Source organism: Cebus imitator, unplaced genomic scaffold, assembly GCF_001604975.1.
Source record: "Cebus imitator isolate Cc_AM_T3 unplaced genomic scaffold, Cebus_imitator-1.0 Scaffold538, whole genome shotgun sequence".
In the NCBI taxonomy this organism is placed as follows: Eukaryota; Metazoa; Chordata; class Mammalia; order Primates; family Cebidae; genus Cebus; species Cebus imitator.
In genome coordinates, this window is record NW_016107853.1 from 626,877 (window position 1) to 647,360 (window position 20,484).

General features: G+C 49.2%; 1 protein-coding gene and 1 pseudogene across 5 annotated transcripts in view; one reads left to right on the forward strand and one right to left on the reverse strand.

The window, feature by feature from the left end:
• Positions 1 to 6,065: 6,065 nt before the first annotated feature.
• Positions 6,066 to 20,484, reverse strand: part of EPN2 (epsin 2) — a 93,123-nt gene continuing 78,704 nt past the window's right edge. For all 4 annotated transcript variants that reach the window (XM_017514887.2, XM_017514886.2, XM_037733588.1 and 1 more), the window contains 4 exons: positions 14,111 to 14,287; positions 13,363 to 13,449; positions 10,774 to 10,989; positions 6,066 to 8,866 (listed from right to left, as the gene is read on the reverse strand). In XM_017514887.2, the coding sequence (XP_017370376.1) occupies positions 8,568 to 8,866; positions 10,774 to 10,989; positions 13,363 to 13,449; positions 14,111 to 14,287 (779 nt within the window). In that variant the 3' untranslated portion in view covers positions 6,066 to 8,567. The remainder of the gene's footprint in view (positions 8,867 to 10,773; positions 10,990 to 13,362; positions 13,450 to 14,110; positions 14,288 to 20,484) is intronic.
• On the forward strand, positions 16,420 to 16,900 carry LOC108293483 (annotated as a pseudogene). The gene has a single exon (XR_001820699.2). The product of XR_001820699.2 is annotated as a 60S ribosomal protein L27a-like (transcript).

A 20,484-nucleotide genomic window follows, 5' to 3' on the forward strand; every position in this document is an offset into this window, starting at 1 on the left:
TAAGTGGAACCTCACCCCACGTGCGGTGGACTGAGACCGGGTGTGTCCTTGCCGCCTCACTCGCAACCCTCTTCTCCACTCTCCCAATAGCCACGCGTGTTTCTTGTTACTGGTGACCGCGCTGCCTCCGAGGGCTAGATTGAGGTGTCCCTCACTCAGGCCAGGCTCTCCCTCACGTGGCGCTTCCCTGGGCCCTTCAAACCACCAGGCTCTCCAAGCCCCTGGCCCAGCCCCTCTTTCCTTGTTTTCCTCCCAACCCAGTTTAGAATTCCTGGTCACCTGCTTGCACTTCCCGGTAGTGCCCTCCTGCCTTCATGCTCACCTGGCAGAGCCTCAGCCCTGGTAACAGCCAGCTGTCCGTCCGCCTGCCCTGCACCTGCCTGATCCCCAGAGCCACGGCATGTTCCATCCACAGCCCAGGTCTGTGTTTCCCTGGACAACTCCCTCAATAGTTCTCTGAGGAAACACAACTTTTGTCTCTTCAGACCTCCAGCACCCTCCCTGCCAGCTTAGCTGAGGCACTCCCTCCATTCCCACAGCCACCCCACACCAGCTGCCATCCTGAGCCGACCTGAGGACGCGCCTTGGCAGTGTGGGAGACGCAGTGTCTCTGGCTTCTCCCAGGCCCCCCACCCACAAGGGGCTTCTTCCTTGTCCCTCCATCATGAGCTTTCCTGCACAGGCTCCTTCGCATCAGCCTCCACGCATGCCCCACACGTGTCACGGGAGGACAGAGCAACAGCCCTGCAACCCCAGGCTGCTCCTGTCCTCTGCCCCATTTTATCACAGCTCCCTGAGGGGCTGTCTTCTCTATCCATGGCCTCACCCCACCCAGACCACTGGCCTCGGTCCGCATCAAGGAGACCTGAAGCGTCTTCCCTGAAGCCTCTAGCCTGTGGCGTGCATGTTCGAGCCTCAGGCCCCTTTCATCCAGCCTGTCAGCAGTTGCCACATACTCAATCACCCTCTTCTGGTTATGTTTAATTTTTCCAATTTTTCTCAACATCACTCAAAGGTTTAAACATGGAAAAGTTGACTTCATTTTACAGTGAGCCCCACATACCCACCACCTAGATTCTACCATTACCGCTTTCCTGTTGCATACTTGCATTTTTACATCTATCAACTATTCATCTCTGCTTCAATCCATCCTACTTTTAGTGCATTTCAAAATAAACTGCGGCATCAGGACACCGCCTTCGTGTGTTTCAGCACACTCACCATTAACCAGAATCCAGACTTTAGTGTGTTCTTTTGAGGGGACATTTACATACAACAAAATGCGTAACTTTTTTTTTTTTTTTTTGAGACAGAGTCTTACTCTGTCCCCCACACTGGAGTGCAGTGGCAAGATCTTGGCTCACTGCAACCTCTGCCTCCCGGGTTCAAGCGATTCTCCTGCCTCAGCCTCCAAGTAGCTGGAATTACAGGCACCTGCCACCATGCCTGGCCAATTTTTCTATTTTTAGTAGAGACGGGGTTTCACCACGTTGGCCAGGCTGGTCTTGTACTCCTGACCTCAGGTGGTCCGAGTGCCTCAGCGTCCCAAAGTGCTGAGATTATAGGTTTGAGCCACCATGCCTGGCCTAGAATGCCTTAAGAATTCACAACCCAGCGGGATGCAGTGGCTCATGCCTGTAATCCCAGCATTTTGCGAGGCCAAGGAGGGTGGATCACCTGAGGTCAGGAGTTCAAGACCAGCCTGGCCAACATGGTGAAACCCCATCTCTACTAAAAATACAAAAAATTGGCGCGATGGCAGGCACCTGTAATCCCAGCTACTTGGGATGCTGAAGCAAGAGAATCGCTTGAACCCGGGAGGCGGAAGTTGGAAAAAAAAATGCACAACCTGGCCCCAAAGGCACGGAACAAGCGTCACTGTCACCTCACAAAGCATCCCTGCCCAGTCAAGACAAGATGATGCAGTGAGATTTAAAGGCTGAAGGTGTGAGTGCCGGAGAAGCTGGGTGGGGGGTGTTGGGCATGTGGGATCCCCTCCATGAGGACAGGTGAGGTATACAGGGCCCAGGTCCACGCTCACTTGCTGTCCATGCTGTTGGCCACTGTCACAAAGTCGCATGTTCACCAGACGATCTCCCTTTTCTCCTGGCACACCAGAAGACTACATTTCCCAGGCCCCTTGTATCGAGGTGGGTCCTTGTGAGTAGTTCTAGCCAAAGCAACGTATGAAAAGGGTGTTCATCACTGAGCAGGCGGACCCACTTCAGTGTCACAGGAGCAGTTCTCCTCCTTCTGGGGCATGGCCCTCTTTGAGGCACACGTTGAAGATAGCAGCATCATAAGGAAGGAGCCTGGGTCTTGGCACCCCAGTTTGCAGAGCACCTCCAGGAGTATCTCCATCAGGCTTTTTATGAGTGGGAAATACTCAAAAGATACTGTGCCCAGCCAACCAGAGCTTGGGTTATTTGATCCTGCACAGCCTATTCTATTGCAAATGTTATGGAAATCAGGAGTGGGTCTCTGCTGTAGCCAAAAAAAAAAAAAAACAAAAAACAAAAAACAAACAGTGTCATTGGCTAAGCAGCTGGGTGGCAGGCAGAATGAATACAGCTCACAGGCTGGGCAGCAGGACATCGTATTATGCAAGTACAAGACATCTGTAAGACTCTTGTGCTAACTTGGGACGCAGGTTGTGCGTCCACAGAGCCAGCAGCTCTAGGGGAAAGGGACATGCCAGATAGGATGTACATGCAGTGTGAGCTCGCTATGTTGACTGCATTTTGGAATGCCAGCACAGTAAAGAGGAAAGAACTGGCTAGTTTGCAAGCAGAAATGAACGGGAAAACAGAGAATCTTAAAAAAAAAATTTCTATCAAAAGGTTGCAAAAGCAGTCTTTCTAGATCTCAGATGAGAAAAGGTAAGGCTGAAAATTGCTTTGAACAATAAATGCATAATAAAACTTCTCATCTGAACAAAATAACTTGGCCTTTTGGTAAATATGGGATTAAGGGGGTGGTTCTCCCATCATAATCCCATATGGCCTCATGATAGCTACCATTAAGTTAAGAGAAGCATGGAGGTAAGGATATAAGGCGGCTTATGTCTAGGAAAGAATTTTTTTTTTTTTTTTTCAGATGGAGTCTCGCTCTGTCACCAGGCTGGAGTGCGATGGCATGATCTTGGTTCACTGCAACCTTCGCCTCCCAGGTTCAAGCAATTCTGCTTCAGCCTCCCGATTAGCTGGGACTACAGGTGGTCCGCGCCACCACGCCCAGCTAATTTCTGTATTTTTAGTAGAGACGGGATTTTACCATGTAGGCCAGGATGGTCTCAATCTCCTGGGCCTCCCAAAGTGCTGGGATTAGAGGTGTGAGCCACCGCCTGGCCTAGGAAAGAATTTTATGTGTGTGCTTGGGGTATCTATTGCTATTTAACAAACTACCCCAAAACTTTGTTGTTTAAAACCACTATCATTTATCACTCATGATCTCGTCAGGGACTGGGCTCAGCTGGGTGGTTGTGCTACAATGGATGCTGGCTGGGGCTGTTCCACTGAGCTGACCAGGATGGTTACTCACATGGCTAGCTGTTGTCTGGGGCTCATCGGGGCCTACTAACCAGAACACCTCAGTTCTCTCTCATGTGGCCTCTCTCTGTGTTTGAACTTCTCATAGCACGACAGGTGGGCTACCAGTGGAACATGCCAAGATGTCAAGCCCCATGTGCAGGCATTTATTAAGCCCCTGCTGCCATCATGCCACTGGCCCCATCTAGTCATCGGCCACGCCCATCAGGTGAGGGAGACCACACCGGGAGACAGGGTCTATCAGGGGCCACTAAAGTAACACTCTGGCCAAAATAATGCAGTTACTTGCACGTGGAACTGATTAGAAGTGCTAAGATTGTCATGTTTTTGAGGAAACTGTGCTTATACAAGGCCCACGAGCCTGGACTGAAGCCGCCAGTTTACTTAAAACAGGTCCTAGCCTCACATGCACACGAATGTTCATTGCAGCACAGTTTACAATAGCAAAGACCTGGAACCAACCCAAACGCCCATCGATGATAGACTGGACAGGGAAAATGTGGCACATATACACCATGGAATATTATGCAGCCATCAAAAACGATGAGTTCGTGTCCTATGAACCTGGAAACCATCATTATCAGCAAACTGACACAAGAGCAGAAAATCAAACACTGCATGTTCTCACTCATAGGCGGGTGTTGAACAATGAGAACACATGGACACAGGGTGGGGAGCACTACACACTGGGGTCTGTTGGGGGGAAATAGAGGAGGGACAGCGGAGGGTGGGGAGTTGGGGAGAGATAGCATGGGGAGAAATGCCAGATATAGGTGAAGGGGAGCAAGGCAGCAAATCACACTGCCACGTGTGTACCTATGCAACAATCTTGCATGTTCTTCACATGTACCCCATAACCTAAAATGCAATTAAAAAAAAAACAGGTCCTAGCCTGGAACCGTCCACCCACAGGCAGTAGATGAGAAAGCCAAGCTTGGCCCAAGAGCTGCAGCCAAAGGGATACAAAAAAGGCCAGCCGCCCCCACCCTCCCATCTCCCCCCCAGCCCAAAACCAGGGGCAGAGCAGGGCACCGTCAGGTCCTTTCCCTCCTCGGTGCAAGGAGACCTTGGTCTGTGCTGCAGCTTCCAGCACTGTGGGGGCATCTCCCATTCTCTGCTCCTCAAAATGGTGCTGGACTGTGGGTACTGACCCCTGCTCCATTGTCTGTTACTGTTGGGGGAAGGGAACAGATCACAGGTCTCTCTAGTTTACAGGCTGTGTCTGCCTTGCTGGAGAAGGCTTTGAAGCCACAGGGCCCAGGACACAGGACCTTATGGTCTATGTATGAGAAAAAGACTGAAATAACTCTCTGGGGGTCAGACAGTCCACTGTGACCGGGACTGGCAATGTTAACTAAGCCCATTTCCCCACCTCCCACCTTCCGCCTCAAAGGAAGCCTGTACTTGCCCATCCCGCCACATCTGGATGGGGGCCGAGGACCTAATTCTGGCACTGGCATGGGTGGCAGTGAGGCACTTCCAGGCCTGGCTGTAAGAAATCTGTGCTTGACCCTTGTCCATTTGTCCCTTCGTAGCCACCTTAAGGGCTGTCAGAGAGAGCAGTGTCTCAAGATGACAGTGGCTTGGGTCCCTGAGTCAGACTTCTGTGAGAAATAAACTCGTGTGAAGCCGCTGAGCCCTGGAGATGTTACTGCCGCGTAACCAAGAGCATCCCAGACGCCCTTCTTTTGCTTGTATCCCCTGCACTGAATGGGCACTCCCTGCCACCAGCCCCTACTCTCCTGGCTGAGAGTCAAGCTTGTCCGCTTGTCCTTGGGTACACTGGGAGCCAGGCACTGGCAGAGAGCAGAGGGCTGCAGGGCAGCCCCAGGCCTTCCTCCAGGCTTGCCTCAGGACCTCCAACCCTTTCCACCAGCGTCTCCCAGCAGCCCTTGCCTCGGCCTAGCCTCCTCCCATGACCCGAGCGCCACTTCTACCTCTCCTGCACGTGTCCTCCAGCCGCTGCCCTCCTCTGGTCGGCGACTTAGGCACAGGCCCTTTGTGTCGGTCAGCTTTGCACAGCAAGCCACCCAAGAACCAGTGGCTCCAAAAGGCCCTTCCTCTCCCGAACACGCAGTTGACTGGGCAGCTCTGCACACTCCCTCCCTCCGTGGCCACGGCAGTGGCAGCTTCCCAGAGCAGCTCTTCAGCAGCATGGACAAAGGCAGATCACAGGACGCCTCTGAGGACCCTGCACACTGTCACACCTCATCCAAAGCAGGCTCCACCAGTGACAAGGCCACGGCAAGAGTGGACGTGGAAGGGTAAAGGGCAGTGGCTAGCACTTCCCCCAGGCCACCGGTCCGAGCACCTCACCAAGGGCTACCTCCCACCCCCTTTTCCCTGAGGTTCAGGGGCAACTGAATGCCCAGCTCACATGGGCACTAGGACTAGGTTGGTGGCCTCATTAACTGCAGATCAAGCTCCACAGGAATCGGCTCCCTCGTCTCCCACCCCTCTCCGGTGGCCCGGGACTGATGAGGATGGGGTGGGAGAAGGACACAGCCAGAAACTGCATCATGATACAAATGATAAATTATATTTATACAGTAAATAAGTATCAACAGTCAACACAAGTTCAAAACTAGCCACCGGCCTCTGGGACTGAGGAACAGCTGGGTGACATCTTCCACCGCTGTGCCCATCAGGAGGGAGCACGACGGCACAGCTGCAGCACACGTGGCAGTGGCCGGTGGCTTCATGATCAGTGCAGTGGGCAACAGGGACATGCACTTGGGATGGCCCGTGCCAGAAGATGGGGTGGGGGGCTGTCTTCTTGGGTCCTGGTGGCCCAGTGGCTGTCATGTTGGGGCCTCAAAGTCGAGTCACGAAGGGCTCTTCTGTTACAAAAGAATCACTGACCCCAAGTAGTCGAGTCTGGTCTACTGACCTGTAAGGCTGGCCCAGGCCCTGCACCGTCTGAAGGAAAGCACCTTTCTGGGCAAGCATCCTGCCTCCCATCCCATTGCACCTCCCTACCCTTCCCCTGGCAGATGCAACCAGCCACCAGCCTTCCCAAACGGCAGCAGGAGCCTAAGGCCCAGCCCCAGGCCTGCGGTTCTGGCAGAGGGTAGCTGGTCAGGAGCTCTAGACACGGCTCCTGGGGCTGGAGAGGGTGACCTCAGGAGCAGCAGCACAGGAGGGTGCAGTCCTCACTCAGAGTCTGCATGTCCCGGCAGCCCAGAGACCAGTGAAGATCTCTCCTGTGCCAGTGCAAAGGGTTAGATCTTCTGGGACCAGAGAGAGGCTGGCAGGTGGTCAGCTGCCCTTAGAGCTGGAGGTGAGAAGTCCCCATGGTGGAAAGCGGGCCAGAAACATCCACCAGGCAACCTGCCCAGACACAGGAGTGGAGAAATGTCCCTTCCCTGGGTAAAAGCAAGTCTTTTCTGGTCTTTAATGCATGACTCAATACTTATACAGTAGTAGGTGAGGTGAGGACAGCAGGAGTTTGGGAGAGGGAGGTACTATTAGTGCATGTTTGTTAAAAATCTGTCCCAGGTGAATGACTTTTTTCTTCATCTCCAAAATACAAGAGAATTATTTTTAGGTCTGCAAAACTTAAAAATAATGTCTGGAGTTAGCAGGTAGGTGGATCAGGGCCAGCCCTGGTCCCTTATCTCCCCAACCCCCATCTTAGCCTGGGGACTGCTGCCCAGGGACCCATGGGCACAGAGCACCACACATGCCCTTGGGACAACTGCCATTTCCACATTATTCCCATCTTTAGCCTGAGCGTGGATTAAGACAGAGGAGATCACAGACACACAAGGTTAAAGATGTTTCTTCCATTTCAGATTCCCATTGTAAACACAAGTCCTTGTTAATCCCTGCATGCCTTTAATTAAAAAAAGGAATTAGTTGATAAAAATTGGTGAGTCACATTCATACACTGTATTTTTTCTTTAACTTTCAGGATGTTGGTATATCAGTAAGAAAAATAGCCTCTCTCTCAGGATCTAGCCAAAAAGGCTGAAAGTCAATCCCTTTAGTAATTCACCAAAAACGAGTTAAAGAAAGGAAAAGGCAACCAGAGGCTAGGATTTTTTTGTTGCTGTTGTAGTTTTTTTTTTTTTTTTTAAATAAACATCATCATCTATGTGTAATCAAATTCCCATATTTTTTTCCTATAAAGAATTTGCTTTAGTTTTTTCATAAGGCATTTTTTTTTTTTGTCATCCAAACATCTCTTCCTTTTAAAATTTTCTTAGAGTGAAAACCATAAATAAGAGGATTTAAACCACTAACATGGCATGTGCCGATATCTTCATTCAGCCAGACCTGGTAAATTCTATCAAAACTAGACAGTTAAATAAGAACCACGTTATAAAAATATTAGCCAAAAAAAGACTATTAGATAATTCTGCAAACTCAAATATGAAACTGTACTAAACAAAATATGTGCAAAGGTACACAAGCATAGAGCCGCGCTGGGGGTTATGCTCAGATTAGCTTTAAAGCTCACTCTAGTGGATTTAATTTAAGAGTTGTCCACGGTGGTGGTGTTTACCTTGAACTCACACGAGTCAAAGAAAAATAAAATATGCACAACCACTTCCCCAAAAGGTCAGTGTCTGTGGAGCCGGTGCCTCATCATGTCCACACCCAGGACTGCCTGGGGAATCCCTAAGACTGGCGGGGGGAGAACAAAGACGAGGCCACCGTCCCACGTCCAGGGCCAGGCAACGTCCTAGAGACCCTTGGGCTGAGGATGGGGGGCAAGGGCAACACTGATGACTCCACTTCCTCATCTAAGGCCTCAGAGGAGCCCTGCTAGGACCTGAGTGCCTGGGAGGAGGTGGCAAGAGCAGGCCAAGCCAAGTGGGCCTGCTTTGGAAGGCGAGGGTCTGAGGGTTGGGGCTGTAAAGACAGCCCTTTCATCAGGAAGCTGGAGCTGAAAAGCCCTAATACCCCTAATCCCCAAACTCTTGGATCCCATCCCACAGACCAGAGTCCCCGCTCAGCATCCTCCAGCACAGGTGCTCTGGGCATTCCCTCTGGGGCGGGTCCTAGGCCCAGGCACTAGAGAAGGAAAGGGTTTGTTGTGCCAGTGGCCTGGGCTGCCGATGGGGGGATACCCACGCTGCCCACCATGTTCATTGTTGCAGGGCCCAGTGGGGTCAGAGAGGAACCACTGGACCCCAGAGCTGGGTGTGGAGCCGTGGAGGTCATCGAGGCCACAGCCATGGACTCCACTCCTGGGCCAGGCCCAAAGGATGTGCTGGTCCCCAGGACTGGGCTCCCCCGAAGCTGGTTCAGCGTCAGCGGCTGGGGCTGGTTCACCTGGAAGGGGTTAACAGGGGCCGAGGTGGCGGGTGCACCTGGGGAGACAGAAGGAATGGTAGAGACTGAGCTGCCAGGGTGTGGCTTTCTGAGCTCCCAGGTCAAGGACTGCATGAAGGTGTTCTGGTCCCTGCTGTGCCCTCAGAGCCCATGACAGTGCCAGCTGAGTCTATGGCAGACACTAGCAAATATCTGCTGACTGCATGAATCTGCACTTTAAGGAAGAGGAGATTGAGGCTATGAGAAGCCAAGTGATTTGTCCAGCACTACAAAGCTGAACACGGCCACACCAGGAACACACCCATCTCGGGACATCCGGGCCCCTCTGCAGGGCTGGCACCCAGGACACCTTCAGCAGCCATCAGCTGCCACTGCTCCCTCATTCTATTTACTGAGGGGAACATGGGACCTGCAGTGTGTGGCTCATGTGGCAGTGCCCGCACTCACCCAGAGACCCACGTGTGACACTGCGAAGGCTGGAAGCCCTGCAGTCAAGAAGCTGGTGCAGCTTTATCTTTCCCAGTGTCTCCAGAACTTCTCTCACACCAGAAAGCCTCTTCTTTGCCCAAGTGTGTGTGCTGCCGGCACCAACTCTCCCACGTAGCCTGGCACTACCTTGTGTGGCCTGGAGAATGGCCCTAGGTGTCCAGCAGAGCTGCCCAAACCTCCTCCATCTTGGCTGCAGCCCCCAGGGACCATGACTGGTGTGCAGCCAGCCAAGCTGCCCTATGCCTCCAGCCAGGTGCCCACCAAGAGCTGATGGACACAGATGACAACTAGAGCTCCTGCAAGGCCTTCAAGGGCTCTCTGGGCAGAGGAGGCAGGAGGCCTCTGGGGCAGGCACAGGCTCCTGGCTGGCTAAGGAGTCTGGAACCTAATCTTGTTCCACCTGGGGAGTCATCCTCCCCTGGGGGCTGCCACATCCTCACCCATCTCAGGACCTCAGGGTTGGCCAGGACCTAGGAACTCCACACCCCTCACTTCTGCCCAGGGGTCCCCAACCTCAGCTTCTCTAAGTTCAGTGGTCATTCTCCTCTGAAAGGTACTGTCAGGGGTGGTGGCCCAAAATCCTCAGACCCCTGCATCATGGGGCAAGGTCAGAGGCTGAACGCCTGAAGGTGACACATTCCTGTACTGGGAGAAGCCCAAGTCCTTGGGGAAACCCATGAGGAAGGAGCTGGGGGGACTTCCTAGAAGGCGGTTGTCTGAGCTGGGTGTTGAAGGATGAGCAAGATGCTTTCATTGGGAAAGAGGAGGGAGGACATTCCAGGCAGGGGGAACTGAGTGTGTAACTGCCTGGGCTTAGGAAAGGGTTCTGCAGGCTGAGGGGTGCCAAGGAGCTGGGTGTCATGAGGGTTTGATGCACACGGGGAGGGAGGAGGAGGGTGGAGCCAGGCCATAATGGCCCTGGATACCCAAATGAACAGCTGGGGGCTTGCCTAGCAGCCAATGTGGGGCCCTGAGGGTGGACGGCAGACTCTGGCACCAGGAGTGGAAGTGAGAGACCTAGAGGAAGGTTTGTACCCAAAGGCTAAGTTACATTTTCCCTAAGAGAGGCATGCTAGGCAGCAAACCCTGGCTCTTCCTCACCCCCAGCAGCCCACCCTACTTCCCCTGTCTTGGAACTGACACACCCTTTTGGGTCTCCCTACCGTGGGGCACCAAGGAGCCTGGAAGCTAATCCAGTTCCAAGGGGCAGCTTCTCCTTGGTAGTCTCAATTGAGAGGAGAGGAGCTGTTTCCAACCCACACCCACCCGCAAACTGAACAACGGCTTCCACACCCCTCCCCATGAGGCCCTGGCGACGGTGTAAGTGCTAATCCGGAGTTTCCGGCTAACCCCACCCTTTCCCCGTCACATAGTGGGAGGAGGCCCTGAGAGGCCTGCTGCACACCTATTCTCAGGCACAGCAAGCAGCTGGATGAAGCCTGGGATGAGAGCCTACCTGGTGCCAGGAAAGGGTTGAGAGACTGGGCCGGTGGGGCGGGCCTGGTCACCAGTGAATCCAGGTTCACCAGGGCTGCATTGGGGCCCAGGAAGGACTCAGGTGTTTTCCGAGCACTGCTGGGCTTGCTTGAGGTGACAGTCAGGGGTTGAGACTCAAAAGGGTCAGGGCTGGTAGTTCCATTGTTTTGGGATGGCAGAGAGGTCACAGATTCAGCTACGAGACAAGGACACATGTGGGAGGGTGAGTGTGGTAGGGACCGCCTAGACTGTGTAGTTAACACAAAACATGGCCTCCTGGGGGACACGCCTGCCTGTCGGTGCCGTGTGAAGACACACAGCCAGTCACGGGCTGGATAAATCACGTGTCCACATAGCCAAACACCAGAATGAGGGACAGAAGAATACCTAATGATGAGCAAAGAACACTTTATCAAAATACTAAGTGGGAAAACAGCAGGTTACAGAAGAGTGTGTGTATAGCTCAATCCTCCAGAACACTAAGATGTCATTTTGAGTTGGAGGCTATACATGGGCAATTTTCTTTTTTTTTTTTTTTTTTTTTTTTTTTTTTCCTTTTTAATTTTTTTTTTTTTTTTTTTTTTTTTTTTACATTTTCCATTTACAAAATTTTCTACAATAAACATGAATTTCTTGATAGCAAAAAGCAAGCAGATTTTTTTTTTTTTTAATTCAGCCCATAAGGTGACATAGCATGTGCTGAGACAGGCCGGTAGAAATGTGACTACCGCGTTCACGGTAAGGGAGTTCTGAATGACAGTCTGTCTCTCACTCAGTGACCCCATTTCTAGGAATCTGGTCTAAGCAAATAATGCAAAATGTGAACAGGGTCGTAAACATGAAGGGCTTCACAACAGCAGCACTTACAGCAGCAAAACCTGAAATCAACCTAAAATGTCCTCCCCCAACTTAATGAACTAATTATTGCTGAGCCATACAAAGAGAGATAATATAGTGACAAAATATTTTAAATAAATTTTAAAGTCATGAATCTTAATTCCTAACAGTTGAGGCAAGGGGCAGGAAAACTCTATCTAAGAATATGAGCTGAGCAAAAAAAGACTAAAAAAAAAAATCCTAAGAGCTCAGAAAAAAATACTGGAAGAAAATAGAGTAGCTGCTTCTTTCATAAACTTTTCCTTTTTCCAAATTTTCTACAATTTAGAAATTCCAAATTGTATGAGTCCAAATTCGCTAAAGGATTTTCTAAAACTAGAGATTTTTTTTTTGAGACAGGGTCTCCCTGTGTCGCCCAGGGTGGAATGCACTTAATCATGCCACTGCACTCCAGCCTGAGCCATCAAGGCTCACTGCAGTCTCAATCTCCTGGGTCAAGGGATCCTCCTGCCTTAGCCTCTTGAGTAGCTGGGACCACAAGCAGGTGCACACAACCACACCTGGCTAATTTTTTATATTTTTTTGTAGAGACAGGGTCTCACCATGTTACCTAGGCTGGTCTGAAACTCCTGGGCTCAAGCAATCCTCCCATGTTGGCCTCCCAGAATGCTGGGATTGCAGGCGGGAGCCACTGCACCCGGCAGGGGATTAAATGTTTCAAAAGCTGACATGTAACAATGGCCAAGCTGCCTTGTCACTGAGGCACAGAGGGGCAGGCAAGGACAGGTTAGGCTCTACTTTGGCCTGCAGAGAAGATACATGAAATCTTATTAATGCAGCAAAGGAAAGACCCAGAAAAGCAGTACATTCTCAAAGCTGCCTCTGGTCTCCCAGCTGGGAGCTCCTGAACTGAGATGGGTTGGAAGTCAAAGGAGTCGAGTGGGGTTCAAGGGTGTCACACCAGGGTCCAGCCAGGCTTGTGGCTGCAGTTGGTGGGAGGGCTAAAAGAGAAGGAAGAGACTGGGAGAAAGGTGATAGGGAAATGGTGAGGACAAGCAGCATAAGCCGAGAGGAAAGAAAAAAGAGAGAAGTTGCCATGCACAGCTGGGAGACGTGGCCCAGAGATGGACAGAGGCTGCCACACTCCAGTCCAAATAGGGTTTGTGAAGAATGCAACCAGGCCTTCTCCCTCTGCCCCTCCAGGCCCACCTTGGCCCACAGACCCCTTCTTTCTGCCTCCACCTAATACCCACCCATCCCACAGGCACACAGGGGAGGAAAACAGGTCTGCAGACTGGACTGTGGGTCTGCTGGACAAGAGCTGTCCCCTGATCAGATGGGAGGTGACAACACAGGGCAGAGGCTGGCCCCAACTGATGCCGAAAGGTGGCTGTCTGGGGAAAGGAGGCCCTCTAGGAGTGGAAGTTGGCAGGAGGAAGGTGAATGGAAACGCTGCATACGGCTGGAGGTGAGGCCCACTCTGAGCTGGAGAGGCCAGGGCTGTGGAATCCGCAGGAAGCCTTCCGGCTTCCTAACCTGGAGGCACAGTCCTGGGGGACTCCAGCTCGAGATTTTTAACTGTTGATGTATGAATTCTTAGAATTACAAGACTCAGGCTCCCTAGATCAAAATACAAAGAAAATGCAGGAAGTTGAAGGGTTTATTACTTCTGCAATAACTGAGCTGGTCAAATGCACGGAGGATTACAGAAACCATCATCACCTGTACATACCTGTTTTTTTTGAAGTCCGAAGGTTGTCAAATTCAGAAAAGTCGTCTTTAATTGTACCATTCAGATTACTGAAGAGCTCAAAGGACCCTGGGTGGACACAGAGGCCAGTGACTGGGGGCACCTCACAGGACTTCGTGGCAACTCCACTGCCCAGTGCACACCCTCAGGGTGGGCTGGCAACAGGGGCCTCTCCCCGCTTACCCCGCCTCATGGAGAACTCTGAGAGCCAAAGAGGGCAAGATAGGCTCGGGTCACTGGAGGGCTGAGAGGGAGACAGGGAGCCTGGCCTCCCAGTACAGGATGTGGGAGGCCCACCTGCTACTGCTTCTACCACCCCCACCCCAAAAGGGAAGGGAGTGCTGGCAGTGGTGGAGGTACATCAAGCTGGGTCTGGTTTCTTGGATGAGGGTCTGTAGGAAGTCACCAGAAGGAGTGCCCAGAGGCCAGCGCCCAGGCCCCCGGGGTGAAGACAGGAGCCGCAGGCTGTGGGCCCAGGGCAGCCTCCACTCACAAAACCCACTCGGAATCCCCCTCAATTTGAAGGAGGGAGGTGCTGGTGCACAGAGCCTGGGAACTTGAGCTCTCACACTGGGGTGCCTGGGATCTGGCGATCAGGAAAAAAGGCTAAGGGTGAGGAGGGCAGCAACTGCAAGCAAAGCAACAGGGCTGACGCTGAGTACCGGGAGTGGCTGCAGGGCCCATGGACTCTCAGAGGCCAGGTAGGAAAGTGGGTGGGTGAGGGGCTCACCAGAGACAGACACGGGCTTGGTGGTACAGACTGCGCCCCACGCGTCAGAAGCTGTTTTCCCAGCACTGGAGGCAGGCTGCTGCGAAGCTGCCCAGGGGTCTGAGCTCTTCGGGACAGATTGTGTGCTGGCTCCAGTGGGCGCCCCCCATGGGTCAACGGAGGCAGCTGGCTTGGTACCTGTCGGAAGGCAGGGTGTCAGGGCTCAAAAATGCCTGAGGGTCTGGGCAGCTGGGGTGAGAAGGGAAAAGAATACTGAAGGCCATGCCAGGGTCTGTGTCCTGTGTCAGGTGAGACAGACCTCGAAAGGGTACTATCCCATGCCAGCAAAGAGGGACACAGCTGAGGCCTAGGGCCAACAACCCTGGGAAGGGAGCATGCTAGGCCAGGACGGGCCAGGATAGCCTCTCCCTGGCCTCCGGTAATGACCAGAGGAAGCAGCTGAAAGAGGTCCTCTCCAAGCTCCCCACCATACAGGGGGCTTGCAAAGACTCCTGAGCTCAACTCCACTTCAATGGACTATCTGAAACAAGCCTATCTCCCTCCTCACAGAATCCAGGCTCCCTCCCCCGACAAGGGGCCCCAAGCAGCGTGCCCAGTTCAGCCAGGCTCTCTAGAGGCACAGAGGCATCCTCTTCCCCACATGCTTTGAGTGGTTTCTGCTTTCTGACAGAAGTGTACGTAAAATGGATGAGTCCTGTACAAAAAGGAGTAAAACAGCTACATACCACCCAACTTACGCAATAAAACACTTTCAAACAGGGAGTGACAAAATCAATTGAGCGGGTCACAACTGGCTTAAAAAAAAGAACAGAAAAAAATAAAAGGAAAAAAACTATAAAAAAATAAGAAAAAACAAACAGAATCTACAACATCTGAAAGCATCTGATGTTAAGTGTCAGTGCTATGCTGTGCATCTTTCACTCCTGTGTAGACAGAAATTTGTGTATATGTAAGTACAAATAAAACCCCCGTTTCCTTCCTTCTGGTGGAGCGCTGCCAAGTGTTCAGACACCACTTCTGCCTCTTAGGGACCACCAGGTGCCTCCCAATGGCATTCCTACCCCAACCATGACCTGTATATTAGCCTTTCTCTTTTTTCCTTCTAGTTTATAAGAATACCTTTAGTTAGCTGTGCATATTTTCTGAATAATACACACACACAGACACACACACAGACACACACACACACGTATTATGTATATGTATGTGTGTCTAAGTGTATGTGTGTGTATTTATTTATCACAGAGTCTCACTCTGTCACCCAGCCTGGTGTTCAGTGGCGCAATCACAGCTCACTGTGCCTCCACTCACCATGCTTAAATGATCCTCCCACCTCCGCCTCCCAAGTAACTGGGACTACAGGCATGTCACCATGCCTGGATACTTTTTTTCTCATTTTTGTCGAGATGGGGTCTCTGTTGCCCAGTCTGGTCTCAAACTCCTTGACTCAAGCGATCCTCCTGCCTCAGTCTCACAAAGTGCTAGGGTTAGAAGTGTGAGCCACTGTGCCAGGTCCCTACTTTCTGAACTTTATATGAATAGAAGCATACTATATACATTCCTTTATGGCTGGCTTTGTTCACTCCACATTTGAGAGAGTCATCTGTGTTGAGGTGGAGCTGGAATTTGTTTTGTTCCATTCTGTGAAAAAAAAGTCACAACGGATTCCTCTGTTGAAGGATACTCATTTGGTTTTGCTGCTTGTTCCTGTTCATATGTATACGAGTTGCTGGGTCATGGGTACCTCTGCCTTCACTGAGGAATGCTACAACTATTTCCACATGGTGGTGTGAGCTTATGTTCCCTCAGCAGCGGGTGCCTCATAACCCAGGAGTTGCCTCATAACCTCTCTGATGCTTAGTATTAGTTTACTTTCCCAGGTGTACTAATCTGTTAGGTTGAAAAGTTATTTGATTGTGGTTTTGATTTGCATTTCCCTGTTCTTTAATGAGGCTGGGCATCTTTTCATATATTCATGGGTCGCTTATGATTCCTCTCCTATGAGGTGCCTGTTTCTTTCTTTTACCAACCACCCCTTAGGGTACCTTCTTATTTTTACCTTATTACAGGTTACTTTAAAATCTTTTGGTGAAACTTAATCTTTTTAATTTTACCCTTTATCTCCCACAAGAAATTTGTACAACTTTTGTAAGATTTATTCCTAGTAACTTAGTATTATTCCTAGGAACTAGTATCTTTTAAACTTTTCATAATCTATTTATTGTTATGTAAAGAAACAATTTAATTTTGTATACTCTTTTGTACCCAGCAATCTTGCTAAACTGCTAATTAGAAGTCATTCCACTCTTTCGTCTGGGCTGCCAAGATGCCACCCAGACTGAGGAAGACCCGGAAACTTCAGGGCCACATAAGCCACGGCCACGGCCGCATCGGCAAGCATCAGAAGCACCCCGGAGGACGTGGTAATGCTGGTGGTATGCATCACCACAGGATCAACTTCGACAAATACCACCCAGGTTACTTTGGGAAACTTGGTATGAGGCATTACCACTTAAAGAGGAACCAGAGCTTCTGCCCACCTGTCAACCTTGACAAATTGTGGACTTTGGTCGGTGAGCAGACACGGGTGAATGCTGCTAAAAACAAGACTGGGGCTGCTCCCATCATTGATGTGGTGCGATCAGGCTACTATAAAGTTCTGGGCAAGGGAAAGCTCCCAAAGCAGCCTGTCATCATCAAGGCCAAATTCTTCAGTAGAAGAGCTGAGGAGAGGATTAAGGGTGTCGAGGGGGGGCCTGTGTCCTGGTGGCTTGAAGCCACATGGAGGGAGGTTCATTAAATGCTGAGTACTTATTCAAAAAAAAAAAAAAGTCATTCCAATTATTGATTCTGATAATAATTCAAATAACTCTTAATTCTAATAACTTATCTGTATAAATTTCTTCATATTTTATGTACAATCTCATCACCTGCAAATGATAACTGTTTAGTGCCTTCTTTCTAGTCCTTCATACTTTTTTTTTTTCTTTTTCTTGCCTTACTGTACTGGCTAGGATCACCAGTCACATCATCAAATAGAAGTGCTGGTAGTCAGTATCCTTGTCTTGCTCTGGATGTTACAGGATCAATTTTCAGTATTTTACCATTAAGTTCAATGTTACCTATAGGCTTTTTTCACTTTTAGAAGCCCTTTAACAGGTTATGAAAGTTCCCCATTATTCCAAGTTTGCGAGAATTTGGAAATTAATGGCTAATGAATTTTGTCAAATGGTCTCTGCCTCTACTTAGATGACCACATTTTTTGTTTTAATCTGTTAATATGGTACATTTGTAAATTTTCTAATGAGTTGGTCTTTGCAAACAAAGTTCTTCATAATGTACTACATCTTTTAAAATATTTCCCTGGTTTGGGTTTTGTAAGTATTTCTTTCCTTAGGATCTTTGCATCTATATTCATAACTAAACTGGCCTAAAATGTTTGTTCTCACACTGCACTGCCCTTGTCTAGTGTTGGTGTTAGGGTTATGCTAGTCTCATACAAAGAGTAGGAATATCCTCTATTTTCCTGTTCTCGAACGGAGTTTGTATAGAAGTGGAATTGTTTCTTGAATGTTGTTAGTACTTACCAGCAAAGCCTTCTGGGTAGATTTGCAGAAGGGGAGGATTTTTAAATACTGATTCCAAACCTTTCATGATTACAGAACTATTTCTATTTTTAGGTTTTTTAAATTATTCTTCAGTTAGCTTTACTAAATTTCCTTAATTTTATCCATTTTATCTAAGTTTTTGGATTTGTATGGAGCTGACCAAAGGGCCAACCTCTCACTCAACATGAAATCTTTTGTCTTTTCTTTGTTTTGCTTTTTCCTTTTTGTGGAGAACGGGGTCTCGCTATATTGCCGAGGCAGGTCTCGAGCTCCTGGGCTCAAGCTATCCTCCCACCTCTGCCTCCCTAAGAGCTGGGATTACAGGCGTGAACCACAGCGCCGAGCACTCAACATGAAATCTTACATCTACGTTGTTTCATTCCTAATGCTGTTCGTGCCCTTCCTCTTTTTAAAAAATTAATCTTGCCAGAAGTTTTTCTATTCCTCTTTTCAATTATTGACTTTTCTTTATGGATACTATTATATGTTTATGTTCTTTTCATTAATTTCTATCTTCATCCTTATTCTTTCCTTTATGTCAGCATAATGCTATTCTAACCTCACTGTATCTTTCTTCTTTACTAATGTTAACATTTAAAGCTATAAATTTGTTTTACTATTGCTTCAGTTGTCCCACAAATTCTTATATTACAATATATTATTATTTGGTTCTAAATATACCTGACTTTCATTATAATTTTTTCTGTGACTCAAGAATTTAGAAGTGTTCTTAAAATTACAGGTATATGAAGTTTTTCTACTTATCCTGTTAACTGATTTCTAACTTAATTAAGTATATTGTGATCAGAAATTGTATTATATGTGATACCAATTTTTTGAAATTTGTTGAGACTAGCTTTTCTACCTAGGACGTTGTCAATTTTTTCCAAGTATTCCGCATGTGACTGCAAAGAATGTGTATTCTCCAGTTGCTGGGAACAACAAATTCAAAAGCTTGTGGATTGTGCTGCTCAGATTTTCTTATATCCTTATTACTTCTGAAATGTTCTCCCACATTACCTCCTGTTTCCGATGTTCTTCATTCTGTCCTGCAGATCTGAGTTTCCATCTGGTTTTCTCTCCTAGCAACCTAAAGAACTTCTCTTAGCATTTCTGTGGTACAGGTGTGCTGGCCACAAATCCTCTTAGTGTTTTATTACCAGGAGATGTCATCCTTTCATCTTTACTCTTCAAGAACACCTTCACTGCATACAGAAGTCGGGGGGTTGGCAGTTCTCATTGCTGCTGTTGTTTCCAAACTTAAAATATCTTTTTTAAAATTATCGATTCTTGGAAGAAAGATGATTTTACTAGCAATGGCTTTCTAGGTTGACTGTGTTTTTCCTTCAGCACACTGAAGACTCTATGCAACTCGGACATCTACTGTTGCTGTCAAGAAATTAGCTATCCATTGAATTGCCGTTTCTTTGTAATGAACGGCCTGTCCTCTGTAGGTTTATCACAGGTATTTTCTTCTTCTGGTATTCTGTAGTTTCCTGATGATATGTCTAGGTGGGGATTTCTTTATCTTGCTTAGGATTAACTAGGCTTCCTGGATCTGAGAAGTAGCATCTCTCCAAAATTCTTGAAAACCCTCAGTCATCTTTTCAAATATTAGCCCTTCTGAAAACCCAAACAGATACGTGTTAGATGTCTTCACTCTGCTCCCATGTTTATCCCCAGCCACACTGATTCCCAACTGCTTTCCAAATGCCTGGCACCTTCTGGGCCTCTCTAGCCCTCTTATTTTCTCTTCCTACCTTTTCTGACTCCTCTGGAATCCTCCCCTTGCCTTTCTTTTAGGTCCCTTATCATATAGCACCCTAACTATTACTTAACTATGAGTCTCCCATGGACTGTGAGGTGATGGCTACCTCCAGCCCTGGCACCAGAAATGAGGGTGGCACCCAGCAAGCCTGTGACAACCTGGCTGAGCTCTGAGGCTTAGAGAAAGGCAGCAGAAGGTGGCAGTGACATGTCCATCTCAGAAGACTAGGGAATGCTCCCCTGAGCCTCCGAGAGAACTAGCCTCTGCGCTACTGCTCAACAACAGACAGGTGAAGAGGAAACTCTTTGGCTTTCAAAAAGATGAACCAGCTGCTAGCCATTCTACATGTAGCTTCATGCATTCTAGTCTCTGAAATGCTGAATGGCTTTGATAAGGGCCTATTAAGCCATACCAACCACTTTTTTTTTTTTTTTTTTTTGAGTGCACTGGTGCAATCACAGCTCACTGCAGCTTCAACCTCCTAGGCTCAAGGGATCCTCCCCCTTTAGCCTCCCAAGTAGCTGGGACCACAGGCACACACCACCATGCTTGGCTGATTTTTTATTTTTTGTAAAGATGGGGTCTCCCTATGTTGCCCAGGCTGATGTCACAGGCATGAGCCACCGCACCTGGCCCACCAGCCATCATCTTGATGGCCTTTTTCACTTTTGGCTGGGATCAGCTGCTGGCTAGCTGAGGCAGCACAGGAGGGAGAGGAAAACAGTGCTGCCTTCACTCCTTTCCAGGCTTGCAGTGGCAGCAGGGGACAGGCCAGGCCAAAGCAGACGTCCATCTGCAAGCTTCATTCCCAACATCCCATGGACACTTGTGCCTTTCATTTCCTCGTGGCCTGTCCACTCCTGTTTGGACTTAGGGCTTCTCCTGCTGCTGCTCCAGAACCCACCACTTTCTAGAGGTTCCAGAAATAACTGTTTCCATCCAGAAGCTCCTTCTGACACTTCACTCCTCATCTTCCAGTGTCTCATGCAGATCACCCA